This window comes from Maniola hyperantus, chromosome 16 (assembly GCF_902806685.2).
Source record: "Maniola hyperantus chromosome 16, iAphHyp1.2, whole genome shotgun sequence".
Taxonomy (NCBI): Eukaryota; Metazoa; Arthropoda; class Insecta; order Lepidoptera; family Nymphalidae; genus Maniola; species Maniola hyperantus.
In genome coordinates, this window is record NC_048551.1 from 5230186 (window position 1) to 5244332 (window position 14147).

The 14147-nt window shown below is 36.4% G+C and overlaps 1 protein-coding gene across 1 annotated transcript; it reads left to right on the forward strand.

Annotated features, from left to right (window-relative positions):
• The first annotated feature begins 6212 nt into the window (after nt 1–6212).
• On the forward strand, nt 6213–9639 carry LOC117989401 (general odorant-binding protein 19d-like). The gene is made up of 5 exons (XM_034976757.2): nt 6213–6339; nt 7030–7197; nt 8353–8470; nt 8960–9042; nt 9528–9639. Exons 1-5 carry the CDS (start codon nt 6289–6291, stop codon nt 9546–9548), a joined length of 441 nt encoding a protein of 146 aa, XP_034832648.1. The 5' UTR covers nt 6213–6288; the 3' UTR covers nt 9549–9639.
• Nucleotides 9640–14147: the final 4508 nt, after the last annotated feature.

A 14147-nucleotide genomic window follows, 5' to 3' on the forward strand; every position in this document is an offset into this window, starting at 1 on the left:
AGAGGAATTTGATGCAGTAGATTATGACTACAGGTTGCTAGGTGAAATTCGAGCAAGAACACAAGGCTCTGAAGAACCTGTGTCTATCTATTTCGCTGTAATGTTTTGCATGTTTTCAAGGTTGTCAACACCACTTTCCGAAGAACAAAAGTTACAAATTTTATTACATAATATTCGCCCTTTTTACTCAGAACAATTAGCTCTTGTTGACATTAAGTCTGTCGCAATGTTGAAGGAAAAGTGTCGCAAACTAGAGGCTGCGAGGCAGCGTTCCGCCTTATTTTCTGAGCCTACTAACAGTAAGGCAACTTTAAGTTCAGAGTTTGCTTACAAACAAGTGACAAAACAGATAAACACACTTTCAGTCACACCTGCACCTAAGGTTGATACAAGTAAAGGCACTAATTTTACGAAAACAAATAAACAACTATGTTACAAGTGCGGCAAGGGTAACCATTCCTTTAAATTTTGCAGGACAGTTCCGAAATTTATTAGATGTTTTTCGTGTGGACGTCAGAACTTTACAGTAAAGACATGTCCAAGTTGTAGTAAAAAGGCGATTAGTAAACCCGCTCCGGACAAAAATTCAAAAAACTAATTAGTAAGAACTGTGCAGAGACACAAGTAAAGAACTTGGTCATTAACAACAAAACATCCCTTTTACCTGACACAGTTCTGTATTCAGTGGATAAACGAGACTTTAGGCCACATTTAAAGGTTTTTGTTGACGGTTTTGAGATTACAGGTTTACTAGATTCCGGTGCTTGCGCGTCAATTTTGGGTAACCAGGCGCACAAGGTTTTTTTGAGATTCGGTTATAAATTGCATAGCAGTATTGATACCACATTTTCAGTGGCAAATGGAGACAAACTTGATTGCATGGGTTATATGTTTATTCCGATTACTTATAATTCCGTAACTCACATAATAAAATTTTTTGTAGTACCCTCTATAATAGCGGATGTTATTTTTGGCTGTGACTTTTGGAAAACATTTCAGTTAGCCCCTGGCATTTTTGATAATTTAGAATTAATTAAGGCACCTTCTCAATTTTACAATATTTGTGCGATTGATAATAAACAAATTCATACCATCACTTCTTTTGAAAACTTATCATCTCAACAGAAAGAATTAGCCCAGTCTGTAGTAAATAAATTTTTAGATATTTCTTCAGAGAAAATTGGATTGGGTAGAACAAAATTAATTGAACATGTTATTGACACCGGTGATGCCTTGCCAATAAAAATAAAACAATATCCACTTTCTCCCGAAAAGAAGGAAGCTTTAAGTAAAGAGTTAGATAGGATGCTGGAAATGGACGTAGTTACTCCGAGTGAAAGCCCTTGGAATAACCCAGCAATTTTAGTGAAAAAGGCAAATGGAGACTGGAGATTTTGCCTAGATTGCAGGAAATTAAATTCAGTGACAAAGGGGGATTCATACTCAATACCGTACATTCCACAAATTCTAGATAGCTTGAAAGAGGCAAGGTTTTTATCATCGATTGATTTAAGTTCAAGTTTCTGGCAAATTCCGTTAGCTGACGACTCTCAGGAAAAAACCAGTTTTACAGTTCCTGGTAGAGGGTTATTCAAATTTAAAGTCATGCCGTTTGGCCTATGCGGTGCACCAGCACGACAGCAGAGGTTAATGGACCAGTTATTTAATCAAAATTTTTGTAGTGATATTGAAAATGGAATAGTATTTTGTTATATAGATGATATTGTTATTTGTTCTGCTGATTTTGAAACCCATTTAATTTTATTAAACAGAGTTCTGGATAAACTAAAAATGGCTCAACTATCCATAAATTTTGATAAATGTAATTTTTTTCGAAACTCTTTGAAATATTTAGGGTATATAGTGGATGAATTTGGTTTACGCACAGATCCTGGAAAAGTTGCCGCAGTTTTGAACTTTCCGACCCCAAAAACTGCACAGGAGGTAAAGATTTTCCTAGGCACTTGTTCTTGGTACAGGCGCTTTATTAGGAATTTTTCAACCATCGCTGCACCACTCAATAGACTAACGAGTAAAGGAAAGAACGCACCTAAATTTGAGTGGAGCGAACAGGCAGAGGTAGCATTTAATACATTGAAGAATGCGTTGGTAACCGCACCTGTTCTTGCGGTACCGAATTTTGAAAAACCATTCAAAATACATTGTGATGCTTCTGCATATGGTGTTGGCGGTATGCTGACGCAAGAAACCGATGGTTGCGATCATCCCATTGCGTATGTCAGTAGGAGCCTAAATAAAAACGAAAGGAATTACAGCGCGACGGAACGCGAGGCTCTAGCTGTGATTTTTGCAGTGGAGAAATTTCAGGCTTATTTTGGTTCCAAGCCAGTCACAATTATCACAGACCATGCATCCCTAAAGTGGTTCTTAAATTTAGAAAATCCCTCAGGACGACTCGCCAGATGGGGTTGTAGATTATCACAGTATAATTTTGTTATCGAACATAGGAAGGGTTGTGATAATGTAGTTCCGGATACCTTGTCGAGACTCATACACGTAGATGTAGTTGGTGATCGTGATGATAACTCTAGTCAACAAGTTTTGGTAGATGACTGGTATGACAAAACATTTAATGGCTGTAAAATCAATCCAGCAAATTTTCCGAATTTTAGTATTTTGAACGATAAACTATATCGTTACAGTAAATGTAAATACCAGCTTCTCAGTGAGTTCGACTGGAAAGAGGTAGTCCACAAGAACGACATCCTTAGAATTATGCAACAAAACCATGCAGACGCAACTGCAGGTCATTTTGGTGTGTTCAAAACTCATCGCAGATTATCCCTCAGATATTTTTGGCGTGGTATGTATAAGGACGTGGTTGAGTACGTTAAGAATTGTGATACTTGCTCTGCGTATAAACACACGACATCAGCCACTCCAGGTCTGCTAGGGAAGCCTAAAGTCTGCGAGAGACCTTTTCAGGTCATTTCGGCTGATTTAGTCGGACCTTTGCCTAGGTCTAAATCAGGATTTACATTTCTTTTTGTGGTGACGTGTTGTTTTTCGAAATATACAATGTTGTTTCCGTTACGGCGTGCCACAGGTGCCGCTGTTGTTAAAGCGCTAGAGAATTTTGTATTCTTGAACCATAGTGTTCCAGAGACTGTGATTGTGGACAATGGGTCCCAATTTACAGGATCTGAATTCCGTAATCTCATTAAGCGTTATAATATTCCGAAATTACACTACACACCACTGTACACTCCGCAAGTTAACCTTGTTGAGAGGTACAATAAGGTTGTTATGACTGCTGTAGCCGCTTTTGTGAAAGATAACCACAGGTCCTGGGACGAAAACCTGTACAAGGTCCAGTTCGCCATAAACAGTGCGGTTAATGAATCCACTGGATTCTCCCCGTTCTTCCTTGTCCACGCTAGAGAACCGGTTTTAAATGGTTCCTTCTATAAGGACACGGATAAGGAGTACGAGGCCGGAATTCCAAGGGAGGAATACGCAGGAAAGTTTGGATCTTTGGAGGACATATTTGGTCAGGTTAGGAGAAATTTGTTTCAGGCTCATGCAGAGTATGCAACGCATTACAACTTAAGGCGTAGGTCTGCAAGCTATTCTGTTGGGGATATAGTGTGGAAAAAGACCTATCCACAAAGCGACGCTACAAATTTTTTCGCAGCTAAGCTGGCACCTAAGTATGAAAAGTGCAGGGTTGTCAAGGTTTTGTCACCTTTGGTTTACGAACTAGTTAGAGTAGCTGACAACCACCCAATAGGCACTTGGCATATTAAGGATATTAAGAAGTAGATATTTGCCATTACTTAGTTTGGTCTAAACTGTTTGAATATTTAAGTTATCAATATTCAATTAGGAATTTGTATGAGTGTAGTGATGTTCTGAATTAACAGTTACATTACCATGGTTCAGTTGAGGATGAATGTAGTGGATGTATGTAGGGATGAATATGTGATGATGGGAATGCTTGTGGTAGACCAACCGGTTGAGAAAGTAAAAATGCAAATATCGTACTTTGGGCATAACGAAAAGGGGGGGTTTTGTGTTTTGTTTTCGTTTTCCTTCTAGATAATGGATCATTTCTGTTATTTTTCCGATTCTGTTCCGAGATCTATTTTCTAGGAGAGTTATTTCGTTTTTTTTTTCTCATATTCCGATTTTGATTCGGTTTTATTTTTCCGAATGGGATAGAGAACGGTTGCCATATAAGATGGACCCGTTCACAACCAGTTTTTCCGTATTTGTTGAGTAACAAATATTAAGATGGTAGTTTAAAAGAGTGAACCACCGTAGGCCTAGACGCATTCTATCAGTCAGCTGAAGAATGATGCCAAGATGTTTCCACTCAAGTGTCTTAGACACCATGAAGTTTTTTTGTATATATTCTTTTTAGAAGTTAGGGTTGTGTAGTTAAGTATAATGTATAAAACCTTACACTGTTTTCAGTATATTTATTTTGTTAGACAATTTTCCTTGTTAGTAGTAGATGTGCGTTCACGCGTAACTTCTGTGTTTTTTTTGTTTGTTTGTTTCAGGCAAATTGTTAGTAGTTGTTGGATGACGCTGAGGGCAGCGTGGTTCAACCTGTTGAACCTTTTCGTAGGAGGGGAAGTATTGTGACGTTGTAAATTTTGAACTACTAATTAGCGTTTCGCTTTTAATTAAAATCTATTTTGTTCAAAGTATGTTGGTGCCACCTAGCATCAAGGTGCAGAACTACGCGTGGGTCGATGTTCAGAGTTCATTCGAGCCACAATAGATGGCGTTTGCTTCGTTGTCAATTGTCGTAAAAATAAAACAAAATAATTAAATAAAACCATAATATCATTTGTTTATTGTTAAGTCATTAACAAAACGGTTCTTATAATATATCCTTAGGTTCCGCAAATATTCAAAAATGAATTGGCTTTATGATCAAACTAACTGAGAGCGGCCACACTCGGGTTGCGTCTGGCAACACCGATTGCTGAGATTTAGAATTTTCCTGGAGTCAACATGTGAAGACGAATTTTTTTTCGTTCCAGGAAAATCTCACTTCTTTTCGCCCATGGCTTCGCCTGGAAAAATACAATAGTCATAAATTTTAGTCATCCTAACGTATTTTCAATGTTTCATCAGTTATGGTGAGTGAAAAATCAAGTAATGTGGATTCGACAAAATGGCGGTTTGGTTAGAGAAAATCCTAATCTCATGATTTCTTTCAGTTCCAGTTATTTTAACTTCCCAAATAAATGAGGATAATGGGTTGTGGGTGGACTTCTGAAAACCATTGGTGGCCAGGAGTTCAATAGGTGAGTTGTGTTTGATCGGGAAAATTCCACGTGTCGAAATTTTCACACAGCACAAATTATAATCTTGTTTTTCTTTGTTACAGGGTTTACGTTTACGTTTACGTTTTACGTTTAGCTTCAGTTTTCCGTTTTAGTTTTCCGTTTGCGTTTTCGGTTTTCGTATTTATTTCTTTTGCACATTCACGTTGACAACTTAATTGCTATGGATAAGACTTGGTGAAAATCTTTGTAATGAAACATTTCGGTTGTGAAGAATCAAATAAATTGAGTTTTGGATCTTGGCCGATGCCGTCCAGCTACCTTGCAGTCTTCGCACCTACAAGTAAGCAAATGTTTGTATCCTGCAACAGTTTAGTGAACCTTCTTAGTGTATGTGTACAGTAAGAACCCTGTCTTTACTACTGAGCTTTTATTTTGAAACAATTTTATGAATTTTACTGTGTCATTGTCTATTCCATGCCAATGGCATCTTAAATTTAAAACATAGATTTTATGTACTATCTACCTAAGGCATTCTAATGTATCTAAATTAAGTCTTGGCATTAAGCTAGAATAACTAAGCATTATTAGCCATCACTATGTATTAAGCGACCCCGGTAAAAGTTACATTAAAAACAATTTTGCCTAACATCTAGCAAATTTCATTTATAACACCTCATATACATTACAAGGGAGTCGACGGCTAGCTTCTATTCTTGACTAGGTAGATAGATCAAGTAAAGTAAATTATTATTTTCCTCTAATCTTTGTAAGGTGGTAGATTATTCCGTATCCGGGTATATTTCTATTCCGCTCAATTTACCACCCTTACAATAGCTCGCAAAAATGCCATCATTAGGGTATTACACGCAATAAATTAGGTACTTAAACCCCTAATCGCCTTTTAAACAAACAATATTTTAAAGCCATTTTATATAATAACCCCTGGTTGAGCGATTTACAAGTTAGTATAAAAAGATATTTTGGACAAAAAACGATTTAGTGTACGATCAGTAACATACCGAAAATGGCATTTGGTCGACTTGTGGTTTTCTGTTGCTTTATCGGGGCGTCTTTCGTAAGTGTTTCTTATTATTCTGGGACAGATTATTCTATCCCCAGTATGTAATATGACAATAAAATATATAATAATATAAGTAGTCCGTGGACTTTGACTGCGATCTCTCATGACTGTTTGGTCCAAGTTGGACCCTCGTCTGTTAACTCTTAGTTAGGTTTTTAAACTCTCGTGGGAATTCTTAGCCAAAAACGAATGGGCCGTGATAACGGAAGACAGACGCATTTCGCATTTATATGAGTAGGTACTAGCTGATGCCCGCGACTTCATTCGCGTGGAATTAGGTTGTTTAAAAATCCCGTGGGAACTCTTTGATTTTCCGGGATAAAAAGTCTATGTCACTCTCCAGGTCATTCTATTCACATGCAAAAAATCACGTCAATCCGTTGCACAGTTGCGACGTGATTGAAGGACAAACCAACAAACAAACACACTTTCGCATTTATAATAAGGGTACTGATGCCGTACCTATAGATAGATTAGCTGTCATAATAATCGGGAGCGACAACTCACTATGATACCAGTAGAAGTATGCAAGGCAGGGATAGGCAATGGGTAAAAAAACTTCATCAATCTAGTATAACAACTTTTTTTTCACCACCCTCCTAACTACTATCTAGGTAGGTACGTGGAAATAACTTTTACTTTCATACTCACTTGTCAACCTGATGCTTGGTTACCATCTTTCAGGCACGAACTGATCAAGAGATCAAGAGAGAGTTCGTCGAACAAGCTGTGATATGCAGCAAGGAAATCCCGGTGTCCGGAGACGAGTTTCAGAATATAAAGGACCACAAAATCCCGGATAACATGAACGCCAAGTGTCTGGTCAAATGTGTTTTACATAAAAAAGGAATGGTGAGCTGAAAACTACTTATTTATTACCATTTTTAGAGTTCCGTACCTCAAAAGGAAAAACGGAACTCTTATAGGATCACTTTGTTGTCTGTCGGTCTGTCAAGAACTTCCTACTACTTCCCGTTGACCTAGAATCATGAAATTTGGTAGGTAGATAGGTCTTATAGCAGACATTCGGGGAAAAATCTGAAAATCGTGAATTTGTGATCACATCACACAAAAAAATTAAATTGTGGTCATGAACTAATAATTAGTATTATTTATATTACATACATTTTTGAAATAAGATAACTATATCAAGTGGGGTATCATATGAAAGGTATTCGCCTGTGCATTCTAAAACAGATTTTTATTTATTTTTATGTATCATAGTTTTTGAATTATCGTGCCAAATGTCGAAAAAATACGGCTGTACTACAGATTCTTCATTCAGAACTACGAAACCCTCATTGCGCGAGCCTGACTCGCACTTGGCCGGTTTGCTTGATGAAAGTTTTAACGTTCAAGGCCGGACTGCACAGTAGCAGCGCTGCACAAAGCGTCAAGATATTATTTCTCCTTCTTCTTAATTCATTCATTCAATCATTTCGTAAGGTGCATGTCGCACTAGAGCAGCGCTGCACTGCGCGTCGCGGCATACTTAGATAAACATTTTGACGCGAAGCGACGCGCTGCGCAGGCCACTCCGGCCTTCAAAATTTTTTTTTTAAAAGTCGAGTAACGACTGCACATAATCATAATCCCAAAGACCAGTAACCGTTATCGCTGGACACTTCTTCAATGAGCGACCATCTTACTGCTCTTCCTATAGGTTTAATTGCCACTCATGTGGTGAACGTTCTGGACCTAAAAATTGACTGAATGAGCATCACATCACAGTGTTGCTTCCGCCGCGCGTTCTTGCAACCGAGGGGTTAGAACCTAGAATACTGGTCGATTAAAAAATTTATGGGGTATAATCATTGAATTAATAATACTTACTACGTGGTATAATGGGCCACGCTAACATCCTGTCGGCCAAGTCACTCTCACCTGCCCGAATGGTACAATATACTCCTTGGGATCGTTTCACATCAAAACCTGTACAGCTTTACCAACTAATAGAGAGACCTAAAATAAAGAAGAAACTGTTTAATAAAAAAAATCACTTTGTAGGTGGACGACAAAGGTATGTTCGATGAAAGCAGCTCGATTAAAATGTCGGAGAAAGAATACGAGGGTGACAAAGAAAAAATAGAGAGCTCCAAGAAACTGTACGAGATTTGCAGAAAAGGTTAGTAGGTACCTCTTACCCTTGTTATATCACTAGGGCCTAGTAGTTCGGGAAATTTAATAGAGTCGGCATTACTTAACACCTAGCAATAGGTACGCCCAGTAGGGCGTAAACTAGAATCGGTGCCATTTCAGATTAATCAAGAACTCGAGGTTTGGTGCCATTAAATGGCAAAATTTCAAACAAAGAGTTAGGTTACCTAGAGAAACTAGCCCAAGTGGGCCAGTCACAGTATACTTATAAGTAACATTAATGTAGGTTATGTAGGAGTTCGAGGTTGACGCAGAAATCACAACCTCGAGCTGTCTCTTATGTGATACGTTCAGGACCAAAATTAGCCGACGAAAAAATAATTTCAAATAAAGTCATCGTACCTTTACTATGAATTAATTGAGTGGATAGAACTAGAGTTAGGTTAGGTTCTTACCCGTTTAGTATTTTACAAGACCCTATTAAAAGATTTTTAACTTGACATTTGGATTTTTTTAGTTAACGACGAATCGCTCAGCGATGATAGCGGTTGTGAAAGGGCAGCTCTCCTGGCGACTTGCCTCACTGAGCATGCTCCTAAGGTAAGCTCCTTACCTCATACGACATAGCAGTTTCGTATACCTACCCGACAGGTCCAGATGGCTATCGGGGTTTATTACACATCACTCGCACCGGGTTAGCGCAGGGGCTGTGCGGGGTGTTCCCTATCCGATTGCCATCTCGACCTGTCGCGTACTATACGTAGTTAAAGTGAAATTGAACAAAGAAGTTGAAGTCCACAATACTCTATCCACGGAAAGAAGTTAGTATAGCGCTCCCTCTGTTACGTAATCCCACACAAATGACAGAGACAAAAATCTCATTGGGTTTTAACCATTTTGAGTCACCAACCAATCACAAACATGTTGAATGTGAAATGTTGAAAAACATTCGAAATTCAAATCGACAACATAGTTTCGTTTGTGATTGGTTGGTGACTCAAAATTTAATTTGACAAACGCCCACTCCTGACATGATTTTGGGATTAGGTTGACATATAAATGAGCTTAATTTTTATTTTTTTCAGATGGGATTTTCCATACAATAGAGAGCAACTATAGCTATAAGGTGTTTGAAGACCCTCTTTCAATGAGCAGTGTATGGTGTGTTTTGAAGAAAATAAAGAATATAAAACTTACTATACAGTGAAATGGTCGTATTTTTTTCCCATGCCTTATAATTATTATAAACTAGATGACGCCCGCGACTTCGTCCGCGTGGATTTAGATTTTTGAACCGTGGGAACTCATCAATTTTCCGGGATGAAAAGTAGCCTATGTCCTTCCCCGAGATAATAAGCTAACTCTGTACCAAATTTCATCAAAATCGGTTGAACGGTTGGGCCGTGAAAAGCTAGCAGACAGACAGACAGACACACTTAATAATATTAGTACGGATTGATCATAATCGTATGCCTTCTTTTCCTCTGAACACCCACCATCTATGTTCCTAATGGTACAGCTCCACTCTCGAAATTCGGCAAATGATTCAGATTCGGGAAATTTTTCTCTGCAAAAAAACCTCTTTTATATTTGAACGAAGTCGAATTATTTCGGTAGCTGTTCGAGTTACGGGAACTTTAGTTTGGCAAATCAATCAGTAATGATAAAAAAGGCTGTTTTATTAATAAAAGTGAAAATATATAGAATAAAAATTTAAAAATATTAAAATAAAACCATTATTTTGATTACAAACATTTATTTATAGAGATTTGGTATAGTCCACATTTTAAACGTTTTGTGCAAACTAGATACAATATTGTACCAGTGCTGAAATTAACAATATTCGATTGATTTGTACAGTAGCCGGCAGGAAATATTGTACATCGACTATTAGAAAGAGATTTCAGCTTCGTAGTGCGTTGTCTCTGTCACTCATACCTATGTAACGTTTTGTCGGTCTCAACGAGAGAGACAACGCTGTACGAAACCGCTATCTCTTTCTAAAGGTCGATGTGCAATATTTTCTGTCGGCTACTGTATAAATTTACTAAGCATTTACCTACACAAAAGATCTCTGTAAAGATGTGATCAGTATGTGGACACGAAAACTCTAAGGGCCAGTACACACGATACTTTTAACATTATAGTTTGATATTTCTTTTATATTTTTGTAAGGCGATGCAGCCTTCAATCTCTTATCGTAGATGACAAAAGCATGGTGTGCTTTGGCTCTATGAACATAGAAGAATGTTGTATAAGTATTTTTGATATATAAGAAAGGACAGGTAAGAATATTTAACGCAGATATATTAAGATTACTTACTAAACACGCAAAAATTTATTCAAGAATAATATCGATTACTACGAAAATATCAATTCTAATGGAAAATTTAGTAAGAAATATATTTTTATTGGCACTTACAAGTAATGTTATAATTTTATTACTACCTTATAATATCTAGATAGACCTTCAGTCCATCATAGTAATTAAAGTAATGAAATAGCTCAAACTAAAGCGAGTGTAATCGGAGTGCACTCCATACAAACGAAGTTAGATTCTTATATTTGTTACAAAGACTGAAAATATATTCATATGAAAGTGTGACTTTGAAACTGATATCTTTACGGAAATCTGACGACAAAACTTCATTGAGATTGTTTAAACTTCAACTTAAGAAACAAACTTCGTTTGTATGGAGCGCGCTTCATGTACGCTCCTCTTAAGGAATAAAAGCAAAGATACGCATTGAATTTGATTGTTTCAAATTCAACTAAAAATCAAACCTCGTTTGTATGGAACGCGCTTTGTGTTCACTTAAGGAATAAAAGCCGAGATTCAGTTTGATATTTACAGGTGGAGCTGCGGGTAAGTGCTACTGAGGCAATATAAATTAAAATTCAAAATATTTGATCTCTGACGGTGACGGTCTATCTAGATAGATAAGATATGACTTATCTAAAAATATTAAGAACATAATATGGTTGATAAGAAAAACGAGAGAAAGATAATATAACTATTAGTAACTCAACAATAAAAATACATTTAAGCCAAGTCTTTCTTCTCAGTCTCTCTCGTAGTAATTCAATAACGAAACAGAATAAAATTAAACTCTATAAGGGCCGATTTCTTAATCGCCAAATGTTAGAACTTAAATTTTTTGACAATTATATATTGAAAATTTGAACTTTTCCTAAAATCTTTAAGACCATTTGGCAATTGAAAAATTAGCCTTTCTTGTATTTACATATTGTATGGATAAAATTGATACAAAATTGTAAGTTCAAAGATACAGTATAAACATAGTTTAGAAATCATACAGTTAGGTAAAGTCTTTGACCGCAGATGTCTGAAGCTCAAGCTCTCGCTATATCTCTATCTCATTAAGGCGATATGGGATTGAAGTTGTACACGGGTGCTCTCTAAGACGCGTTGCGGCCGACAGACGAGGTAGGAGCGGTAGTCTGGGCCGCCCGAGCGCAAATTTGTTGCACGCTTTTTATAAATATTTATATTTAAAATTCCATGTGCTATGTTACCATAAAATAATACTGTAATCCCTTAGTATATTAAACGTTGAACGTAAATACGAAATTTTATTGAAATTGGTTTTATATCAGTCGAATAAAACTGGTTTTTCTCCTAATGGTCGTGTAAAAAATGCGTATTTTGAGGAAACGTCTCGATTTTTTATGTCGAGCTAAATATTGCCAAACGTGTTTTGGCTCTCGTAATTCACTAAAGAATATCTTTAATTTTGATAACATTTAAAAATAAATAAACAAATTTGTAGTTTTGGAGGCCAAAATTTGATTCTTTGAACATCCGCAATGTGTCTCAACACCGCTTTTGAGGCGCATTTCGTCTAAATATCAGTGTTCATCTATATGATATCTAAACTATGGTATATGGGTCAGTGCATCAGACATAGAGCGCAATTTAGTTTTAACCAAAGTGTTATGTCCTCAATAAAAATATTTGCCTAACTCAAAGAACATTGGCATATATTCGTATCTATTTTTTGTTATTTTGTTACTAACCCCTTGTTTGTTCGACTCACGAATTCATATCATACCCTATCGAATATATACCAAAACCCAATAATAAAAAACAACGCAAACGTTACGTAGGTAACTTTACAAAACAACTACCTAAATAAAAATATCATTTTTTTCTGTACCTCTGGGATTATAATATCATATACTAATATCTAAAAATACTAAATATAACATATATAACTTATATCTGTAATATATACTAAAACATATTTTTTAAATAATAATTAGTGCCTACAAATATTGTTACAAAAATTGAAGACCACGAGTTCCAAATACTTATGATATTTTTATTGGTAACTTACGCTATACGGTTTCAAATGACTTAATTTAATTTAGCAATTAACATTTTTATTACGAAACTTTCGATCAGTTTACGTCCTTGTTATTGGCTCAATATTAAAGTACTGTTATTTAAACTGCGAATTTGACCCAATAGTAAAATAGTTACAACTAAACAAGATTACGACTGTCGTATTGATTGCAAAGGTTTCGTAATCCTTGGTTTCAAGGTTCATCCAACTGTAATATTTATTAGAGGGTGGTCTTGGCATCAAATATCAAACTACTATCTTATTACGTACTAACGTTGAGGTTGCATAAAACATTATATTTATCTACGTTTACAAAATATGCACCACTAATTTTAATTACTTACATAAAAAAACAGCTTTGAATTAGATACTTAATTTGTTTATGCAGTTTAAAATATTTAAATCTTTAGTTCGTAAAATATCCATAAAAATACCAATAGTCAAAATAAAAATATTGTTAGAGCACATGTGATTTATAAAAGCGGAAACAAACTATCGGATGCGGCTGACCGCCGTGACCTACAGGTATCTGGATAATAAAATATACACTGAACTGTGCAAACTATTGGACATAAGTCGCGGACATAACCTTGAGCGCTCGGACGTCTGATAGATATCTCTTAAGCCGAGTCCCAAACTTCTGTGTTACGGATATCCGCATCCGCGAATGCGGAACATTCGCATTAATTCAGACATCCGCATTAATTAATGCGGAGATTTTACGGATGCGGATTAATATTTGCAACCAGACCTGCAAAGAAAGTGGGCGGGGCCAAAATGGCGCGTGCCTTGCGCGTGTTTGCTAGTTGATATCTTCGTTCGCTAACTGACTAATCAAAAAGTGTAACAGGAGTGTTACGGATATTTGCATCCACATCTGCAAATGGGGATTATTCGCAATAATTTAGACATCCGCATCCGCGTCCGCGGATGTTAAAATATTAGCATTCGCAACAACCCTGGTGCATACCTATTTGTCGCGGCTGTCAGCCGCAGCTTATGGACACGTCCGATAGTTTGTTTCCGGACACTTGGCGTCAAAATAGCGTAAGTATAGTGCGTCTACACATTTAAAACAATAAACTTTACTTGTATTTTACCCGTAAATGTTTTATGGTAAGTAATTAAAAATTACTAGTGATAAAAGATTTAAACACTTTGGATATTTAACTACTACTTACTACGGAATATAAAAAATAATTACAATAATCTGAATTAGGTACTTTAAAATTAGCAAAGTTTTCATTTTTATTACTTTATTTATAAATACTTTTGAAAATAATATTCCTATTAAGTATATAATTATATACAAGAAAAAAAAAATCCGACGAATTGAGA

Bases quoted from the DNA above. Each gene is read 5' to 3' on its own strand.
- LOC117989401 (XM_034976757.2), top strand. From the start codon at position 6,289: ATGGCATTTGGTCGACTTGTGGTTTTCTGTTGCTTTATCGGGGCGTCT. The intron at 8,471-8,959 runs GTTAGTAGGTAC...GGATTTTTTTAG, and splicing joins GTACGAGATTTGCAGAAAAG to TTAACGACGAATCGCTCAGC. The intron at 9,043-9,527 runs GTAAGCTCCTTA...TATTTTTTTCAG, and splicing joins TCACTGAGCATGCTCCTAAG to ATGGGATTTTCCATACAATA.